We start from the raw sequence: 24,407 nt of genomic DNA, 5'->3' as shown, positions 1-24,407 counted from the left end.
TGTGAGACGGGTTATGGTTCTTCACTAACACACACTGATGCTGTGAGTGAGACGGTTATGGTTCTTCAGTAACACACACTGATGCTGTGAGACGGGTTATGGTTCTTCAGTAACACACACTGATGCTGTGAGACGGGTTATGGTTCTTCAGTAACACACACTGATGCTGTGAGACGGGTTATGGTTCTTCAGTAACACACACTGATGCTGTGAGACGGGTTATGGTTCTTCAGTAACACACACTGATGCTGTGAGACGGGTTATGGTTCTGCTGTAACACACACTGATGCTGTGCAACGGGTTATGGTTCTTCACTAACACACACTGATGCTGTGCGACGGGTTATGGTTCTTCACTAACACACACTGATGCTGTGCGACGGGTTATGGTTCTTCAGTAACACACACTGATGCTGTGAGACGGGTTATGGTTCTTCAGTAACACACACTGATGCTGTGAGACGGGTTATGGTTCTTCAGTAACACACACTGATGCTGTGAGACGGGTTATGGTTCTTCAGTAACACACACTGATGCTGTGAGACAGGTTATGGTTCTTCACTAACACACACTGATGCAGTGAGACGGGTTATGGTTCTTCAGTAACACACACTGATGCTGTGAGACGGGTTATGGTTCTTCAGTAACACACACTGATGCTGTGAGACGGGTTATGGTTCTTCACTAACACACACTGATGCTGTGAGACGGGTTATGGTTCTTCACTAACACACACTGAAACTGTGAGACGGGTTATGGTTCTTCAGTAACACACACTGATGCTGTGAGACGGGTTATGGTTCTTCACTAACACACACTGATGCTGTGCGACGGGTTATGGTTCTTCACTAACACACACTGATTCTGTGAGACGGGTTATGGTTCTTCAGTAACACACACTGATGCTGTGCGACGGGTTATGGTTCTTCACTAACACACACTGATGCTGTGCGACGTGTTATGGTTCTTCACTAACACACACTGATGCTGTGAGACGGGTTATGGTTCTTCAGTAACACACACTGATGCTGTGAGACGGGTTATGGTTCTTCACTAACACACACTGATGCTGTGAGACGGGTTATGGTTCTTCACTAACACACAATGATGCTGTGAGACGGGTTATGGTTCTTCACTAACACACACTGATGCTGTGAGACGGGTTATGGTTCGTCACTAACACACACTGATGCTGTGAGACGGGTTATGGTTCTTCAGTAACACACACTGATGCTGTGAGACGGGTTATGGTTCTTCACTAACACACACTGATGCTGTGAGACGGGTTATGGTTCTGCTGTAACACACACTGATGCTGTGAGACGGGTTATGGTTCTGCTGTAACACACACTGATGCTGTGCGACGGGTTATGGTTCTTCACTAACACACACTGATGCTGTGCGACGTGTTATGGTTCTTCACTAACACACACTGATGCTGTGAGACGGGTTATGGTTCTTCACTAACACACACTGATGCAGTGAGACGGGTTATGGTTCTTCACTAACACACACTGATGCTGTGCGACGGGTTATGGTTCTTCACTAACACACACTGATGCTGTGAGACGGGTTATGGTTCTTCAGTAACACACACTGATGCTGTGAGACGGGTTATGGTTCTTCACTAACACACACTGATGCTGTGAGACGGGTTATGGTTCTTCACTAACACACACTGATGCTGTGAGACGGGTTGTGGTTCTTCACTAACACACACTGATGCTGTGAGACGGGTTATGGTTCTTCACTAACACACACTGATGCTGTGAGACGGGTTATGGTTCTTCACTAACACACACTGATGCTGTGAGACGGGTTATGGTTCTTCACTAACACACACTGATGCTGTGCAACGGGTTATGGTTCTTCACTAACACACACTGATGCTGTGCAACGGGTTATGGTTCTTCACTAACACACACTGATGCTGTGAGACGGGTTATGGTTCTTCACTAACACACACTGATGCTGTGAGACGGGTTATGGTTCTTCACTAACACACACTGATGCTGTGCAACGGGTTATGGTTCTTCACTAACACACACTGATGCTGTGCGACGGGTTATGGTTCTTCACTAACACACACTGATGCTGTGCGACGGGTTATGGTTCTTCAGTAACACACACTGATGCTGTGAGACGGGTTATGGTTCTTCACTAACACACACTGATGCTGTGACACGGGTTATGGTTCTTCACTAACACACACTGATGCAGTGAGACGGGTTATGGTTCTTCAGTAACACACACTGATGCTGTGAGACGGGTTATGGTTCTTCAGTAACACACACTGATGCTGTGAGACGGGTTATGGTTCTTCACTAACACACACTGATGCTGTGAGTGAGACGGTTATGGTTCTTCAGTAACACACACTGATGCTGTGAGACGGGTTATGGTTCTTCAGTAACACACACTGATGCTGTGAGACGGGTTATGGTTCTTCAGTAACACACACTGATGCTGTGAGACGGGTTATGGTTCTTCAGTAACACACACTGATGCTGTGAGACGGGTTATGGTTCTTCAGTAACACACACTGATGCTGTGAGACGGGTTATGGTTCTTCAGTAACACACACTGATGCTGTGAGACGGGTTATGGTTCTTCAGTAACACACACTGATGCTGTGAGACGGGTTATGGTTCTTCACTAACACACACTGATGCTGTGCAACGGGTTATGGTTCTTCAGTAACACACACTGATGCTGTGAGACGGGTTATGGTTCTTCAGTAACACACACTGATGCTGTGAGACGGGTTATGGTTCTTCACTAACACACACTGATGCTGTGAGTGAGACGGTTATGGTTCTTCAGTAACACACACTGATGCTGTGAGACGGGTTATGGTTCTTCAGTAACACACACTGATGCTGTGAGACGGGTTATGGTTCTTCAGTAACACACACTGATGCTGTGAGACGGGTTATGGTTCTTCAGTAACACACACTGATGCTGTGAGACGGGTTATGGTTCTTCACTAACACACACTGATGCTGTGCAACGGGTTATGGTTCTTCACTAACACACACTGATGCTGTGCGACGGGTTATGGTTCTTCACTAACACACACTGATGCTGTGAGACGGGTTATGGTTCTTCAGTAACACACACTGATGCTGTGAGACGGGTTATGGTTCTTCAGTAACACACACTGATGCTGTGAGACGGGTTATGGTTCTTCAGTAACACACACTGATGCTGTGAGACGGGTTATGGTTCTTCACTAACACACACTGATGCTGTGCAACGGGTTATGGTTCTTCAGTAACACACACTGATGCTGTGAGACGGGTTATGGTTCTTCACTAACACACACTGATGCAGTGAGACGGGTTATGGTTCTTCAGTAACACACACTGATGCTGTGAGACGGGTTATGGTTCTTCAGTAACACACACTGATGCTGTGAGACGGGTTATGGTTCTTCACTAACACACACTGATGCTGTGCGACGGGTTATGGTTCTTCACTAACACACACTGATGCTGTGAGACGGGTTATGGTTCTTCAGTAACACACACTGATGCTGTGCGACGGGTTATGGTTCTTCACTAACACACACTGATGCTGTGCGACGTGTTATGGTTCCTCACTAACACACACTGATGCTGTGAGACGGGTTATGGTTCTTCAGTAACACACACTGATGCTGTGAGACGGGTTATGGTTCTTCACTAACACACACTGATGCTGTGAGACGGGTTATGGTTCTTCACTAAAACACACTGATGCTGTGAGACGGGTTATGGTTCTTCACTAACACACACTGATGCTGTGAGACGGGTTATGGTTCTTCACTAACACACACTGATGCTGTGAGACGGGTTATGGTTCTTCACTAACACACTGATGCTGTGAGACGGGTTATGGTTCTTCAGTAACACACACTGATGCTGTGAGACGGGTTATGGTTCTTCACTAACACACACTGATGCTGTGAGACGGGTTATGGTTCTGCTGTAACACACACTGATGCTGTGAGACGGGTTATGGTTCTGCTGTAACACACACTGATGCTGTGAGACGGGTTATGGTTCTTCACTAACACACACTGATGCAGTGAGACGGGTTATGGTTCTTCACTAACACACACTGATGCTGTGCGACGGGTTATGGTTCTTCACTAACACACACTGATGCTGTGAGACGGGTTATGGTTCTTCAGTAACACACACTGATGCTGTGAGACGGGTTATGGTTCTTCACTAACACACACTGATGCTGTGAGACGGGTTATGGTTCTTCACTAACACACACTGATGCTGTGAGACGGGTTGTGGTTCTTCACTAACACACACTGATGCTGTGAGACGGGTTATGGTTCTTCACTAACACACACTGATGCTGTGAGACGGGTTATGGTTCTTCACTAACACACACTGATGCTGTGAGACGGGTTATGGTTCTTCACTAACACACACTGATGCTGTGCAACGGGTTATGGTTCTTCACTAACACACACTGATGCTGTGCGACGGGTTATGGTTCTTCACTAACACACACTGATGCTGTGCGACGGGTTATGGTTCTTCAGTAACACACACTGATGCTGTGAGACGGGTTATGGTTCTGCTGTAACACACACTGATGCTGTGAGACGGGTTATGGTTCTTCACTAACACACACTGATGCTGTGAGACGGGTTATGGTTCTTCAGTAACACACACTGATGCTGTGAGACGGGTTATGGTTCTGCTGTAACACACACTGATGCTGTGAGACGGGTTATGGTTCTTCACTAACACACACTGATGCTGTGCGACGGGTTATGGTTCTTCACTAACACACACTGATGCTGTGAGACGGGTTATGGTTCTTCAGTAACACACACTGATGCTGTGAGACGGGTTATGGTTCTTCAGTAACACACACTGATGCTGTGAGACGGGTTATGGTTCTTCAGTAACACACACTGATGCTGTGAGACGGGTTATGGTTCTTCACTAACACACACTGATGCTGTGCAACGGGTTATGGTTCTTCACTAACACACACTGATGCTGTGCGACGGGTTATGGTTCTTCACTAACACACACTGATGCTGTGAGACGGGTTATGGTTCTTCAGTAACACACACTGATGCTGTGAGACGGGTTATGGTTCTTCAGTAACACACACTGATGCTGTGAGACGGGTTATGGTTCTTCAGTAACACACACTGATGCTGTGAGACGGGTTATGGTTCTTCACTAACACACACTGATGCTGTGCAACGGGTTATGGTTCTTCACTAACACACACTGATGCTGTGCGACGGGTTATGGTTCTTCAGTAACACACACTGATGCTGTGAGACGGGTTATGGTTCTTCACTAACACACACTGATGCAGTGAGACGGGTTATGGTTCTTCAGTAACACACACTGATGCTGTGAGACGGGTTATGGTTCTTCAGTAACACACACTGATGCTGTGAGACGGGTTATGGTTCTTCACTAACACACACTGATGCTGTGCGACGGGTTATGGTTCTTCACTAACACACACTGATGCTGTGAGACGGGTTATGGTTCTTCAGTAACACACACTGATGCTGTGCGACGGGTTATGGTTCTTCACTAACACACACTGATGCTGTGCGACGTGTTATGGTTCCTCACTAACACACACTGATGCTGTGAGACGGGTTATGGTTCTTCAGTAACACACACTGATGCTGTGAGACGGGTTATGGTTCTTCACTAACACACACTGATGCTGTGAGACGGGTTATGGTTCTTCACTAAAACACACTGATGCTGTGAGACGGGTTATGGTTCTTCACTAACACACACTGATGCTGTGAGACGGGTTATGGTTCTTCACTAACACACACTGATGCTGTGAGACGGGTTATGGTTCTTCACTAACACACTGATGCTGTGAGACGGGTTATGGTTCTTCAGTAACACACACTGATGCTGTGAGACGGGTTATGGTTCTTCACTAACACACACTGATGCTGTGAGACGGGTTATGGTTCTGCTGTAACACACACTGATGCTGTGAGACGGGTTATGGTTCTGCTGTAACACACACTGATGCTGTGAGACGGGTTATGGTTCTTCACTAACACACACTGATGCAGTGAGACGGGTTATGGTTCTTCACTAACACACACTGATGCTGTGCGACGGGTTATGGTTCTTCACTAACACACACTGATGCTGTGAGACGGGTTATGGTTCTTCAGTAACACACACTGATGCTGTGAGACGGGTTATGGTTCTTCACTAACACACACTGATGCTGTGAGACGGGTTATGGTTCTTCACTAACACACACTGATGCTGTGAGACGGGTTGTGGTTCTTCACTAACACACACTGATGCTGTGAGACGGGTTATGGTTCTTCACTAACACACACTGATGCTGTGAGACGGGTTATGGTTCTTCACTAACACACACTGATGCTGTGAGACGGGTTATGGTTCTTCACTAACACACACTGATGCTGTGCAACGGGTTATGGTTCTTCACTAACACACACTGATGCTGTGCGACGGGTTATGGTTCTTCACTAACACACACTGATGCTGTGCGACGGGTTATGGTTCTTCACTAACACACACTGATGCTGTGAGACGGGTTATGGTTCTTCACTAACACACACTGATGCTGTGCGACGGGTTATGGTTCTTCAGTAACACACACTGATGCTGTGAGACGGGTTATGGTTCTTCACTAACACACACTGATGCTGTGAGACGGGTTATGGTTCTGCTCTGATCTTTGTTTGGAACTATTCGCTGCTGAAATAGAACAAAAACAGTCAATATTGCATCTAAAATGTAAGTGACGATGTTAATTAATTGTTTATGGAGCTGGCGTATGAAATCAGTGTCATGTTCAGTCTTGATGGTATTCAGGGAAACAGCACTCGTGTTTGTGTGATGTTGTTTAACTGTGTCATATGTTATAAATATAAAAACACAATTTGTAATTTTATCCGTGTATGTTAACTGAGTTTCTCTGCACGAGCCTCAACAGCTCAACCTTGTTACCGTCAGTTCATTACATTATATATTATATCCACCATTGATCGCCACTTACAGAGTCATTCTTGCATTTTGGTGATTACCTAGTTTTTTTTTGTTATTGACGTTTTAATCAGGCTCTTTTCCGTCGGGCAGGTAAAATTCTCTTTCACTTGCCCCGGACAAGCGCTAATGTCAAGCCCTGATTGTTGGTTTTTAATTGTATTTAGTAACACTAGAGGACTGTTAGCTGAAGAATAAAACCCGTTTGATGTGTCTGTGGTACAATCCGAAACCAATAACACGAAAGCTGATTAGCTGCAATATAAGTTACATATTAGCGAATTATATTTGGAATAGCGAAAGAAAAACTACAACACCACGGAATTAAAAAAACAAAACACTGAAGCGCTGCGGGAGCATTTCAATGAGCATTAGAGGTAGCGTTACATGGACATGGGGAAATTAAGACCTGTTTAAAATTATTTAAGACCTAGATCAGAATAATTCCACTAATTTATTTTTAAAATTTTTATTTTAAAATACTAGACTTTTTAAGACCCAGCAGAAACCCTGATGTAGTAATGCTAGCTGTAACCATGCTATAGAGGTAGAAATGTATTCATCTCAGCGTTCGTAGTAAACCTTTTGAGAGTGAAATTCAATCTTTTCACTTCACAGCTCTAAATATTATCCAATTTTAATGTTATTTTTAATGGGGCTGTCACTAGTGATTATTTTGGTGATCGGTCGATTACTCTGACGATTAATCTGATATTTTATTTTTGTGTGGTAATAAAAAAAAAGACCAAAGCAAAGCCTTTAAAATGACTTAAAATACACCTTTCTCAAACAAAGTATCAAAAACATGTAATCATACGGGTTCATAGAACAACTGTTATAATACATAAAATATAAACGATCAAGTGCACATGTATTATAGGCCATTCAAATGTTACCTGATCTTTAATATTTGTCCACTTTATGATAGAAATGCTACATCCACTGGAACTTCTTGAACAAGAACATGAGATCCTCAAAACATGCAAACTCGAGCGAAATCTTGAGCAGTTGCATATATAGAAACATATCGATGTGTTCTCCAGTGTGTAGGTTTATAAATCATTACCTGTGGCACACGATGAACAACAGATGAACCAAGGAATTTAATCGTGGAATCGTGACAGCCCTAATATGATTTGTAAAACTAAACGTGTGAAGCTGTAGGAAAACGATCACTTTTATTAAAGAACACATGAAGTGTCCACTATAGCCAGTAGATGGCGGCAGAGGCGCTCTCACTGACTCATGAGCCAACACTCATTAATATACGGACAAAAGTCTCAAACTTTTCCTCGAATTGTGACTGAATTACCCAGAAAGCAAGAGCAGAGCTGCTTTAATAATCACTGGAGCTGTGGGTCAGTCCAGTGTGAGACTACACAACAACCGCACATTTAATCAGATTTACACTTAATCAGATGTGAGTCTGGAGCCGGATGTATTTTCCCACAGTTATATAAAGCCAGTAAATGAAGACTGTATAATGTAAATCAGTGAGAGCTGGACTAACTTGATGTGCTCCTGATGTCCGGAGCCCAGCACAGTCTTGGCCCCCCAGCGCTGCTCCTTCTCTGACACGTCATTCTGGTGTGGTGGGGTAAAGTGGGACATCAGCGGAGGAAAACCACACAACATTACACATGACTGAAGACAGAGGTGTGTAAATACTCAAGACACAATTGACCTATCGGTAAGCCCCTCCCATCGAAAGCCGATGAGCCAATAGCAGTTGAGTATCAGTTGCGCTGGGACCGGAACTCGGATATCTTTAGGTTTCAGCGTCATAGAGAAACATTGGAAAATCCGAAGCTCTCATCGTTTTGATGGTGTTTATGCTACAAAAATGCTAAAATGCGGTGCCTGAGGTACTGCAACACTGACTGCAGGGATCCTGAGAGGATTTTCTGGTTGTCATACTCTCATTAAGTTACGATTAAAGTTAGTAATTCCCTGCTAACGTACAAAGTGACTAACTATAACTAACTGTTCTCATGCAGCGGTGTAACGTTAGGTCAGAAACACGAAGGTCATCTGCGATCGTAACAAGAGGCTTCTCCCGTTTGCATTGAGAGCTGTAAACCATCGCTTCCAAATTAATCTCTCACCATATTTATTTAATTTCTGTGAGTTTAGATATGTTTAAGGTCTACATTATCTCCTATTGTGATGGGTGTTATAGCCTCCGGGTAGTGAAAGGGAGAGCTCGCACGCAGTTTATCAGAGTTGTTTTGCAGATACAAAGTTCACCAGTTATTAACTGCACCCTCGAAAAGGCATAAGCTCTGTGTATATGTTTGTTTACTGTGAGTGTTTTTGTGTAATTTGCTGTGTGTGTTAATGGTAATGCAACTGAGAGAGAGAGTTTGTGAATGAGACGTTAATGCGCACTTCTTATGCTTTGTTTGTTCAGCTCTTACGATGATTTTTTGAGTGAAAAACGATGTAATAAACTTGATAAACCATCAGTAAAGTCTGGCCATCATTCGGACGGGATATATGCTACATTCTGTGTCCAAAAACATCTCGGGATAAGGTTTCACACTGACAGCTGTCATTGTAAGATATAGCAACTCCGTTTGTTTGTCCGAGTTAGCAACAGTAACTAAGGGGGGCGGGGCTTACCGATAGGTCAATTCCTCTGATCACCTGAGACTGCATCTTAAACACAAGATGTGTTTCCAGTGTGGAGACCCGTTCACATCAAGGACCACAGCGATAGAGCGATAGAGCGATAGAGCGATAGAGCGATAGAGGGATAGAGCGATAGAGGGATAGGGCGATAGAGGGATAGAGCGATAGAGGGAGAGAGCGAGAGAGGGATAGAGGGACAGAGGGATAGAGCGATAGAGGGATAGAGGGATAGAGGGATAGGGCGATAGAGGGATAGAGCGATAGAGGGATAGGGCGATAGAGGGATAGGGCGATAGAGGGATAGAGCGATAGAGGGATAGGGCGATAGAGGGATAGGGCGATAGAGGGATAGGGCGATAGAGGGATAGGGCGATAGAGGGATAGAGCGATAGAGGGAGAGAGCGAGAGAGGGATAGAGCGATAGAGGGATAGAGCGATAGAGGGATAGAGGGACAGGGCGAGAGAGCGAGAGAGCGATAGAGGGATAGGGCGAGAGAGCGATAGAGCGAGAGAGCGATAGAGGGATAGGGCGAGAGAGCGAGAGAGGGATAGGGCGATAGAGGGATAGAGCGATAGAGGGAGAGAGGGATAGAGCGATAGAGGGATAGAGCGATAGAGGGATAGAGGGATAGGGCGATAGAGGGATAGAGCGATAGAGGGAGAGAGCGATAGAGGGATAGAGCGATAGAGGGATAGAGGGACAGGGCGAGAGAGCGATAGAGCGATAGAGGGATAGGGCGAGAGAGCGATAGAGGGATAGAGGGATAGATGGATAGGGCGAGAGAGCGATAGAGGGATAGAGGGATTCAAGATTCAAGATTCAAGAGTTTTATTTGTCACATACACAGTTATATACACAATATACAACTGGCAGTGAAATGTAAACAGGTCCGCTCCATGGACAGTGCAAATAACAGTTACAAGAAATTAAATAGAAATAGAATAAAATTAGAATAAAAAGTATTAACATAAGTAGAATTATAAATAAATCAAGTAAAAGATAAAAAATAGGAAATAAGATAAAAATAAAAATTAAAATATAAAAATATAAAAAATAAGTGGATATGATAAGTGAGATAAACTGTAGACTTAGAAATAAGTGGTTAACATAAATATATATATATGTATATATAAAGAAGTATAATGTGCAAGGTTTATTACAGGTTGTTACGCAGTAACAATAGGAAAGTAAAGTGCAGTGCAATGGCAGTATGTGAATGTTAATGTTTAAACTGGATGTTTATGCGTGTGCGGGGGTGAAGTGAAGTCACGTGACTGAGTTCAGGAGTCTGATGGCCTGGGGGAAGAAACTCCTCCTGAGTCTTTCAGTCTTTGCCATCAGGCTACGGAAGCGCTTACCAGATGGCAGCAGGGTGAAGTGAGAGTTTGCAGGGTGATTAATGTCTCTGATGATTTTAGTAGCTCTACCTCTGCAGCGTTTGGTGTAGATGTCCTGCAGAGACGGGAGAGCTGAGCCTGAGATGCGCTCGGATAAGCGCACCACTCTTTGCAGGGCTTTGCAGTCGTGACTGGTGCTGTTCCCGTACCACGCTGTGATGCACTGAGTCAGGACACTTTCTATCGCCCCTCGATAGAAAGTTTTCAGGATGGCTGGTGAAACCCTGAATTTCCTCAGCTGGCGCAGGTGGTACAGTCTTTGCCTGGCTTTTTTCACCTGTGTCTGGATGTGTGTAGTCCAGGTCAGATCCTCGGAGATGTTCACACCCAGGTATTTGAAGCTGTTCACTCTCTCTACCGGTGTCCCGCTGATCATGAGAGGGGAGTATGACCGATGCTGTCTCTTCCTGAAGTCCACAATCAGTTCTTTGGTCTTGTTAACATTCAGAGAGAGACAGTTGTCCTGGCACCATGATGTCAGTTGCTCCACTTCGTCCAAGTATGCCGTCTCATTGTTGTTGGAGATGAGACCCAGGACAACAGTATCATCAGCAAACTTGATGATCGAGGTGGAGCTGTGTGTGGACAAACAGTCATGGGTGTAGAGAGAGTAGAGCAGGGGACTCAGCACACAGCCCTGTGGAGCTCCAACACTCAGGGTGATGGAGGTGGAGGTGAACTGGCCTACTCTCACCGCCTGGGGTCTGCCAGTGAGGAAATCTTCAATCCAGAGGCAGAGAGAAGAATTCAGGCCTAGATCCAGGAGTTTGTGTGTTAGCTTAATGGGAACTATGGTGTTAAAGGCTGAGCTATAGTCAATAAATAGCAGCCTGACATAGTTCCCACTTTTGCTGTCAATGTGAGTGAGGCAGGAGTGAAGGACGTGAGAGAGGGCATCTTCAGTCGATCTATTGGGACGATAGGCAAACTGAAGAGGGTCCAAAGTGTCAGGAATGGAGGAGCAAATGTTGTTTTTAATGAGTCTCTCAAAGACCTTCATGACTAAAGATGTGAGAGCCACTGGACGATAGTCATTTAGGCAAGAGGGTTTACTGATCTTAGGTACAGGGATGATGGAGGATCGTTTGAAGGAGGTGGGGACAACAGATGTAGCAAGGGACTCGTTAAATATGGATGTAAAGAGCCCTGCGAGCTGATCAGCACAGGACCGCAGAACACGACCTGAAATACCATCCGGCCCAGCAGCTTTCCTGACATCCACACGTTTGAGTGCCCTCCGAACCTCGTCCTCCGAGACAGAGATCACGTGACCGTTGCTGCTCTGAGGGACTCTCTCTGACGCGTCACTCGCCGGAGTCGCGCTGCCGCGATTACCATCAAAGCGAGCGTAGAAAGAGTTTAACTCGTTCACCAGCAACGGATCAGCTCTCACCTCTGCAGAGGATTTAGTTCCAAAAGCACAGATGGTTCTCAGTCCCTGCCACATCCGCCGGGAGTCGTTGAGTTGGAAATGAGATTCCACTCTGTCTTTATAGCGGAGTTTTGCGGCTTTAACGGCGCGCCGGAGGGCGTAACATGAAGCTTTGTACTCCCTCATATCCCCCGTTTGGAGACCGGCATTGTACGCGATAGTGCGCGTGTTAACTGCAGTGCGGATTGAACTGTCCACCCACGGTTTCTGATTAGGGAAGGACGTTATAGTTATTGTTTGTGTGGCTTGCTCTGTCAGTGTGTTAATAAAGCAGAGCGCCACTTCTGTGAACTCGCTGACGTCTTCAGAACTCGCGCGGAACATGTCCCAGTCGACGTCATCAAGAGCTGCCTGTAGCGTGATCTCTGAATGGGATGACCAGCGTTTGACTTCCCTCCTCACCGGGGGCTCTTGAACGAGCCTTTGTTTATATTCCGGTGTGAGGAAAATGGCGGCATGGTCCGATTTGCCAAAAGCTGGCTGTGACCGAGCTTTGTAGGCGTTCTTAAACGGAGAGTAGCAATGATCCAGTGTGTTTGCTCCTCGTGTGGGACAGGAGACATGCTGGTGAAAGTTTGGCAATACTTTCTTTAGGTTAGCTTTGTTAAAATCACCCGCGACGATGAAAGCAGCGTCGGGGTGTTTGTTTATGAAGCCGCTGGTCACATCATGGAGGGCAGATAAAGCCAGCCCCGTGTCTGCTTGTGGTGGAATATAAACGGCAGTGGCGATGACCGAGGAAAACTCCCTCGGCAGGTAGAAAGGCCGGCACATGATAGTTAAATGTTCCAAGTGAGGCGAGCAGGATCGCGAAAGAATGGAGATGTTCCTAGGATCGCACCATTTCTTGTTTATCATGAAACACACTCCACCGCCTTTAGATTTCCCGGCCTCGGCTGTTCTGTCCATCCGAAAAACAGAGAAGTTCTCGGACGGCGTCACGGCTGTATCCGGGGCCGCTGGCGTGAGCCATGTTTCGGACAGACAATAGATGTTGCAGTCTCTCATGTCCCGTTGAAAACTTATCCTGGCTCTAAGATCGTCCATCTTATTCTCCAAGGATTGGACATTTGCGAGCAAAATGCTCGGGAGAGGAGGACTGAATGCTCTTTTTCTCAGTCTGTTGCGGATCCCAGCGCGTTTCCCGCGGTGTTTTTTGAATCTTCGCCGTCGACTCGAGTGGCCATTGTTCAACTCGGCGTCCCGGCGAATATCAGATGGAAGATTGGAGAAAGTGTCCTGAAACAGGTCAGTGTAGCGGTAACCAATTTCCAGAAGTGTTTTGCTGTCGTAACAGATCAAAGCAGATGATCCGTTGGAAAAAATAGAGAGTAAAAGAGAGTAGAATAATAAATAAAAGCAAAGTCTTAGCGGAGCGACCTGAACGGCGACCGAGCACGGCGGCGCCATACTTTATACACATAGGGATAGAGCGATAGAGGGATAGGGGGATAGAGGGATAGAGCGATAGAGGGATAGGGCGAGAGAGCGATAGAGCGATAGAGGGATAGAGGGATAGAGGGATAGAGCGATAGAGGGATAGGGGGATAGAGGGATAGAGCGATAGAGGGATAGGGCGAGAGAGCGATAGAGCGATAGAGGGATAGAGGGATAGAGCGATAGAGGGATAGGGCGAGAGAGCGATAGAGGGATAGAGCGATAGAGCGATAGAGGGATAGAGCGATAGAGGGATAGAGGGATAGAGGGATAGAGCGATAGATGGATAGAGGGATAGAGCGATAGAGGGATAGGGCGAGAGAGCGAAAGAGGGATAGAGCGATAGAGGGATAGAGGGATAGAGGGATAGAGCGATAGATGGATAGAGGGATAGAGCGATAGAGGGATAGGGCGAGAGAGCGATAGAGGGATAGAGCGATAGAGGGATAGAGGGATAGAGCGATAGAGGGATAGGGCGAGAGAGCGATAGAGGGATAGAGCGATAGAGCGATAGAGGGATAGAGCGATAGAGGGATAGAGGGATAGAGGGATAGAGGGATAGAGGGATAGAGGGATAGAGGGATAGAGGGATAGAGCGATAGATGGATAGAGGGATAGAGCGATAGAGGGATAGAGGGATAGAGCGATAGAGGGATAGAGGGATAGAGGGATAGAGCGATAGATGGATAGAGGGATAGAGCGATAGAGGGATAGGGCGAGAGAGCGATAGAGGGATAGAGCGATAGAGGGATAGAGGGATAGAGCGATAGAGGGATAGGGCGAGAGAGCGATAGAGGGATAGAGCGATAGAGCGATAGAGGGATAGAGCGATAGAGGGATAGAGGGATAGAGGGATAGAGCGATAGATGGATAGAGGGATAGAGCGATAGAGGGATAGGGCGAGAGAGCGATAGAGGGATAGAGCGATAGAGCGATAGAGGGATAGAGCGATAGAGGGATAGATGGATAGAGGGATAGAGCGATAGAGGGATAGGGCGAGAGAGCGATAGAGGGATAGAGCGATAGAGGGATAGAGGGATAGAGGGATAGAGCGATAGAGCGATAGAGGGATAGATGGATAGAGGGATAGAGCGATAGAGGGATAGGGCGAGAGAGCGATAGAGGGATAGAGGGATAGAGGGATAGAGCGATAGAGGGATAGGGCGAGAGAGCGATAGAGGGATAGAGCGATAGAGGGATAGATGGATAGGGCGAGAGAGCGATAGAGCGATAGAGGGATAGAGGGATAGAGGGATAGAGCGATAGAGGGATAGGGCGAGAGAGCGATAGAGGGATAGAGCGATAGAGGGATAGGGCGAGAGAGCGATAGAGGGATAGAGCGATAGAGGGATAGAGGGATAGAGGGATAGAGCGATAGAGCGATAGAGGGATAGATGGATAGAGGGATAGAGCGATAGAGGGATAGGGCGAGAGAGCGATAGAGGGATAGAGGGATAGAGGGATAGAGCGATAGAGGGATAGGGCGAGAGAGCGATAGAGGGATAGAGCGATAGAGGGATAGATGGATAGGGCGAGAGAGCGATAGAGCGATAGAGGGATAGAGGGATAGAGGGATAGAGCGATAGAGGGATAGGGCGAGAGAGCGATAGAGGGATAGAGCGATAGAGGGATAGAGGGATAGAGGGATAGAGCGATAGAGGGATAGGGCGAGAGAGCGATAGAGGGATAGAGCGATAGAGGGATAGAGGGATAGAGGGATAGAGGGATAGGGCGAGAGAGCGATAGAGGGATAGAGCGATAGAGGGATAGATGGATAGGGCGAGAGAGCGATAGAGCGATAGAGGGATAGAGGGATAGAGGGATAGAGCGATAGAGCGATAGAGGGATAGAGGGATAGGGCGAGAGAGCGATAGAGCGATAGAGGGATAGAGCGATAGAGGGATAGATGGATAGGGCGAGAGAGCGATAGAGGGATAGAGGGATAGAGGGAGAGAGCGATAGAGCGAGAGAGGGATAGAGGGATAGATGGATAGGGCGAGAGAGCGATAGAGGGATAGAGGGATAGAGGGATAGAGCGATAGAGCGATAGAGGGATAGAGGGATAGGGCGAGAGAGCGATAGAGCGATAGAGGGATAGAGCGATAGAGGGATAGATGGATAGGGCGAGAGAGCGATAGAGGGATAGAGCGATAGAGCGAGAGAGGGATAGAGGGATAGAGGGAGAGAGCGATAGAGCGATAGAGCGAGAGTGATAACCGTACTCTAAAGAGCTGATATAGTTATGGTTATCATTATAATCTGTATAGTTATGTTTATGATTAAAATCTTTATGGTTATCACTATAATCTTTATAGTTATGGTTATGAATATAATCTTTATGGTTATGGTTATGAATATAATATTTATAGCTATGGTTCCTGCAGTGAACGGTTCTTTCACTGGTAAAACTCGAGGCTTTGACAGAATTAATGCAGGGCTGTCCAATCGTTTAGATCCCGGGTCTGAGGGAACACATCAGCAACACATCTGGAGCATTTAACCCATTCATTTTTTTACTTTAATCTAATTTTTTATTCCTTTATTAATATATATCCATCTGGACCTTCCCCCGGTCAGTCCCCTGAGGGCCCCGGAGCCCAGTTTGAAAACCCCTGGATTAAGGCATGAATGAAGGTGTTTAGTGTCTGTAACCTCAAAGTCCGGGTCAGTTTCCCAGTCGTCTCCTCCTTCATCCACTGCAACAGAGACGGACTGACCAGCGGCTGACTTCCACATCTGAAAACAGACAAACACACCGTCACACTCCAGACGAACACCAGACAAACACACCCTCACACTCCAGACGAACACCAGACAAACACACCGTCACACTCCAGACGAACACCAGACAAACACACCCTCACACTCCAGACGAACACCAGACAAACACACCCTCACACTCCAGACGAACACCAGACAAACACACCGTCACACTCCAGACGAACACCAGACAAACACACCGTCACACTCCAGACGAACACCAGACAAACACACCGTCACACTCCAGACGAACACCAGACAAACACACCGTCACACTCCAGACGAACACCAGACAAACACACCCTCACACTCCAGACGAACACCAGACAAACACACCCTCACACTCCAGACGAACACCAGACAAACACACCCTCACACTCCAGACAAACACACCGTCACACTCCAGACGAACACCAGACAAACACACCGTCACACTCCAGACGAACACCAGACAAACACACCCTCACACTCCAGACGAACACCAGACAAACACACCCTCACACTCCAGACAAACACACCGTCACACTCCAGACAAACACACCGTCACACTCCAGACGAACACCAGACAAACACACCCTCACACTCCAGACGAACACACCGTCACACTCCAGACAAACACACCGTCACACTCCAGACAAACACACCGTCACACTCCAGACAAACACACCGTCACACTCCAGACGAACACCAGACGAACACACCGTCACACTCCAGACAAACACACCGTCACACTCCAGACAAACACACCGTCACACTCCAGACAAACACACCGTCACACTCCAGACGAACACCAGACAAACACACCGTCACACTCCAGACGAACACCAGACAAACACACCGTCACACTCCAGACGAACACCAGACAAACACACCGTCACACTCCAGACGAACACCAGACAAACACACCGTCACACTCCAGACAAACACCAGACAAACACACCGTCACACTCCAGACAAACTCCAGACAAACACACCGTCACACTCCAGACGAACACCAGACAAACACACCGTCACACTCCAGACAAACACACCGTCACACTCCAGACGAACACCAGACAAACACACCGTCACACTCCAGACAAACTCCAGACAAACACACCGTCACACTCCAGACGAACACCAGACAAACACACCGTCACACTCCAGACAAACACACCGTCACACTCCAGACGAACACCAGACAAACACACCGTCACACTCCAGACAAACTCCAGACAAACACACCGTCACACTCCAGACAAACACACCGTCACACTCCAGACGAACACCAGACAAACACACCGTCACACTCCAGACGAACACCAGACAAACACACCGTCACACTCCAGACGAACACCAGACAAACACACCGTCACACTCCAGACAAACACACCGTCACACTCCAGACGAACACCAGACAAACACACCGTCACACTCCAGACAAACTCCAGACAAACACACCGTCACACTCCAGACGAACACCAGACAAACACACCGTCACACTCCAGACAAACTCCAGACAAACACACCGTCACACTCCAGACGAACACCAGACAAACACACCGTCACACTCCAGACGAACACCAGACAAACGCACCGTCACACTCCAGACAAACTCCAGACAAACACACCGTCACACTCCAGACAAACACACCGTCACACTCCAGACAAACACCAGACAAACACACCGTCACACTCCAGACAAACTCCAGACAAACACACCGTCACACTCCAGACAAACACACCGTCACACTCCAGACGAACACACCGTCACACTCCAGACAAACACACCGTCACACTCCAGACAAACACACCGTCACACTCCAGACAAACACACCGTCACACTCCAGACAAACACACCGTCACACTCCAGACAAACTCCAGACAAACACACCCTCACACTCCAGACAAACACACCGTCACACTCCAGACAAACACACCGTCACACTCCAGACAAACACACCGTCACACTCCAGACAAACTCCAGACAAACACACCGTCACACTCCAGACGAACACCAGACAAACACACCGTCACACTCCAGACGAACACCAGACAAACACACCGTCACACTCCAGACGAACACCAGACAAACACACCGTCACACTCCAGACAAACTCCAGACAAACACACCGTCACACTCCAGACGAACACCAGACAAACACACCGTCACACTCCAGACGAACACCAGACAAACACACCGTCACACTCCAGACGAACACCAGACAAACACACCGTCACACTCCAGACAAACACCAGACAAACAAACCGTCACACTCCAGACGAACACCAGACAAACGCACCGTCACACTCCAGACAAACACACCGTCACACTCCAGACAAACACACCGTCACACTCCAGACAAACACACCGTCACACTCCAGACAAACACACCGTCACACTCCAGACAAACACACCGTCACTCCAGACAAACACCAGACAAACACACCGTCACACTCCAGACAAACACACCGTCACACTCCAGACAAACACACCGTCACACTCCAGACAAACACACCGTCACACTCCAGACAAACACCAGACAAACACACCGTCACACTCCAGACAAACAAACCGTCACACTCCAGACGAACACCAGACAAACGCACCGTCACACTCCAGACAAACACACCGTCACACTCCAGACAAACACACCGTCACACTCTAGACAAACACACCGTCACACTCCAGACAAACACACCGTCACACTCCAGACAAACTCCAGACAAACACACCGTCACACTCCAGACGAACACCAGACAAACACACCGTCACACTCCAGACGAACACCAGACAAACACACCGTCACACTCCAGACAAACACCAGACAAACAAACCGTCACACTCCAGACGAACACCAGACAAACGCACCGTCACACTCCAGACAAACGCACCGTCACACTCCAGACAAACACACCCTCACACTCCAGACAAACACCAGACAAACACACCGTCACACTCCAGACAAACACACCGTCGCACTCCAGACAAACATACCATCACACTCCAGATGAACACCAGACAAACACACCGTCACACTCCAGACAAAAACCAGACAAACACACCGTCACACTCCAGACAAACACACCGTCACACTCCAGACAAACACACCGTCACACTCCAGACAAACACACCGTCACACTCCAGACAAACACACCGTCACACTCCAGACAAACACACCGTCACACTCCAGACAAACTCCAGACAAACACACCGTCACACTCCAGACGAACACCAGACAAACACACGTCACACTCCAGACGAACACACCGTCACACTCCAGACAAACACACCGTCACACTCCAGACAAACACACCGTCACACTCCAGACAAACACACCGTCACACTCCAGACGAACACCAGACAAACACACGTCACACTCCAGACGAACACACCGTCACACTCCAGACAAACACACCGTCACACTCCAGACAAACACACCGTCACACTCCAGACAAACACACCGTCACACTCCAGACAAACACACCCTCACACTCCAGACGAACACCAGACAAACACACCGTCACACTCCAGACGAACACCAGACAAACACACCGTCACACTCCACACACACACACACACACACACACACACACCATCATACTCCACACACACACACCCACACACACCATCATACTCCACACACACACACCATCATACTCCACACACACACACACACACACACACCATCATACTCCACACACACACACACACACACACCATCATACTCCACACACACACACACACACACACACCATCATACTCCACACACACACACACACACACACACACACACACCATCATACTCCACACACACACACACACACACACACCATCATACTCCACACACACACACACACACACACACACACAATCATACTCCACACACACACACACAAACACACCATCATACTCCACACACACACACACACCATCATACTCCACACACACACACACACACACACACACACACACACACCATCATACTCCACACACACACACACACACACACCATCATACTCCACACACACACACACACACACACACACACACCATCATACTCCACACACACACACACAAACACACCATCATACTCCACACACACACACACCATCATACTCCACACACACACACACACACACCATCATACTCCACACACACACACACACACACACCATCATACTCCACACACACACACACACACACCATCATACTCCACACACACACACACACACCATCATACTCCACACACACACACACACACACACACACACACACCATCATACTCCACACACACACACACACACACACACACCATCATACTCCACACACACACACACACACACACACACACCATCATACTCCACACACACACACACCATCATACTCCACACACACACACACACACACACACACACACCATCATACTCCACACACACACACAAACACACCATCATACTCCACACACACACACACACACACACACACACACACACACACACACCATCATACTCCACACACACACACACAAACACACCATCATACTCCACACACACACACACACACACACACACACACACACACACACACACACACACACACACACACCATCATACTCCACACACACACACACACACACACCATCATACTCCACACACACACACACACACACACACACACACACACCATCATACTCCACACACACACACACACACCATCATACTCCACACACACACACACACACACCATCATACTCCACACACACACACACACACACCATCATACTCCACACACACACACACACACACACACACACCATCATACTCCACACACACACACACACACACACCATCATACTCCACACACACACACCATCATATTCCACACACACACACCATCATACTCCACACACACACACCATCATACTCCACACACACCATACTCCACACACACACACACACACACACACACACACACACACACACACACACCATCATACTCCACACACACACACACACACACACACACACACACACCATCATACTCCACACACACACACACACACACACACACACACCATCATACTCCACACACACACACACACACACACACACACACACACACACACACACACACACACACACACACACACACACACACACACACACACACACACACACACACACACACACACACACCATCATACTCCACACACACACACACACACCATCATACTCCACACACACACACACACACACACACACACACACCATCATACTCCACACACACACACACACACACACACCATCATACTCCACACACACACACACACACACACACACACCATCATACTCCACACACACACACACACACCATCATATTCCACACACACACACACACACACACACACAATCATACTCCACACACACACACACACACACACACCATCATATTCCACACACACACACACACACACACACACACCATCATATTCCACACACACACACACACCATCATATTCCACACACACACACACACACACCATCATACTCCACACACACACACACACACACACACCATCATACTCCACACACACACACACACACACACACACCATCATACTCCACACACACACACACACACACACACACACACACACACACACACACACACACTCACACACACACTCACACTCACACACACACTCACACACCAAGCAAGCAGAGATGATATGTTGTCTAAGCACCAGAGTTTGGTGTCCATCTGGTGAGATAGACTGAAATACATCAGAAACGCGTCCCAGACTCACACTAACATGTTCACTATTAAGGGTGTCTGTGAACGCGCACAGGATGACGCCTATCTAGGCTACTAGGTGGTGTAAATATCTAGGCTACTAGGTGGTGTAAATTTCTAGGCTACTAGGTGGTGTAAAATAGGTCGGTTGGCGTTGGAACTAGTTAGTCATCATCCCTACAACTATCATTACTACTGAACGGATGTTTCTAAGCAACACTGACACGTCTTGTCTTGCCACGCGACACACACACACACACACACACACACACACACACACACACACACACACGAGCAGGTTTTAATATACACACATTAAATCTGAACTAGAGAAATCAAACGAGCGGAATAAAGGTGAACTGCTGAGAACCAGCGCTCGTGCCCGCGGCGCGCCTCCTCGCCTCAGGAGAGATATAACACACGACGGATCATACCTTTACTCTGAGATGGCCTCCTTAATGCAGATAATAATTAATAAGGCGAGTGGAGAAGGTGATGATAGTTATGAAGAGAAAGGCTTTCCTGGCCACCGTCTTCCACTTCCCGCTTCCTGCTCCAGCCCGACCGCACCACCGGCGCCGGGAGCGGGGGAACTCCGGATGTGGCTCTGTGGGATTCCTGCCCCATCGGTTATTACTATAGTTATTATTTCATATCACTTCAGAAAATCATTATCTGACTCGAGATCTGGCTCAGGTGGACATCACCTGCCTGAGAAAAGCGAGTCTCCCGCCAGCGGCGATCCTCACCGAACATCCCCGCGTCGGAGAATAGTACGGCCGAGCTGAACCGACTCCGGTCCCGGTGCTGGAATCCGACGATTCCGAACTAATGTTTTCGAGTCGTGTGTGTGTGACAGAGATCATGTAATATCATCAACACTGTCCGGTTTTTTCCCCACAATAAAGTGAATAATTAAATTCAGGGGTTTTCAAACGTTATGATACCAAGGACCCCCAAATATGATGAACCTTTATGAGGGGGAAAATCCATCTATTTTTATTAGGGCTGTCAAAAGATTAATCGCGATTAATCGCATCCAAAATAAAAGTTAGTGTTTACATAATATATGTGTGTGTACTCTGTTAATTATTATTTATATATAAATACACTCACAAGCATGTATTTAAGAAAAAAAATATTATTTTTATATATAAAACATTTATATTTATATATATTATAGATTATATAAATACAGTATATACATGCAAATATTTCTTAAATATATACATGAATGTGTGTGTATTTATATATAAATAATAATTAACAGAGTACACACACATATATTATGTAAACACAAACTTTTATTTTGGATGCGATTAATCGCGATTAATCTTTTGACATCCCTAATTTTTATGCATGAAAAAACATTTAAACTATATAAATAGTAAGTGGAACATTATAAATATAATATTGTTTCCCAACTTAAATTGGCTATACTTAATGTTGGATGTATAAACCTGAACATTTTCAATTAAAAATGATTTGTACAAGCAAGTTTCACAATAAATGTATGTAAGCAGCTCAACCCCAGTGAGCAAAACTATAGTGAGAAAAACTCACTAGAAAGATACAAAGCAAACAAATACAATTCTGGAAAGTATGTAGGCTATACGGCAAGAAAGGAGAGAAACCATTAGAATGTTCAGTAGACTTTATTCATTTTAGCTTTGTTGTTTTATTCTCTGAAATTTTCTGGGGACCCCTGGATCCCTTAAATTAGCTATTAAAACGGGATTCCAGAGAATAAAGAAGAAATAAGAATGGGAACTTGTTCTAGGTCTACTTAGAGACTACATAGTTGTGAAGTAATCAATTTAATTCTGGTAGCTTTAATTAATATTAATTCTTTGCAAATAATATTTTTAAAAATATGCACACAATCACACTCTTGTTTAATGTCTTAATATGTCAAAAATTAAAACAATTCGTGTTTCGTCGCATTC

General features: G+C 46.6%; 1 protein-coding gene across 1 annotated transcript in view; it reads right to left on the bottom strand.

The window, feature by feature from the left end:
- cttn (cortactin) overlaps nt 1-23,038 on the bottom strand; it is a 59,999-nt gene extending 36,961 nt beyond the window's left edge. The window contains exons 1-3 of the mRNA XM_079824674.1: nt 22,896-23,038; nt 16,578-16,661; nt 8,538-8,611 (exon numbers count right to left, since the gene is read on the bottom strand). Of these exons, the coding sequence (XP_079680800.1) occupies nt 8,538-8,611; nt 16,578-16,661 (158 nt within the window). The 5' untranslated portion in view covers nt 22,896-23,038. The remainder of the gene's footprint in view (nt 1-8,537; nt 8,612-16,577; nt 16,662-22,895) is intronic.
- Between the last annotated feature and the right edge of the window lie 1,369 nt (nt 23,039-24,407).

The sequence above is a fragment of the Gobio gobio genome, assembly GCF_949357685.1.
Source record: "Gobio gobio genome assembly, chromosome: 9".
NCBI lineage: Eukaryota > Metazoa > Chordata > Actinopteri > Cypriniformes > Gobionidae > Gobio > Gobio gobio.
This window is presented reverse-complemented; position numbering and strand designations above follow the sequence as displayed.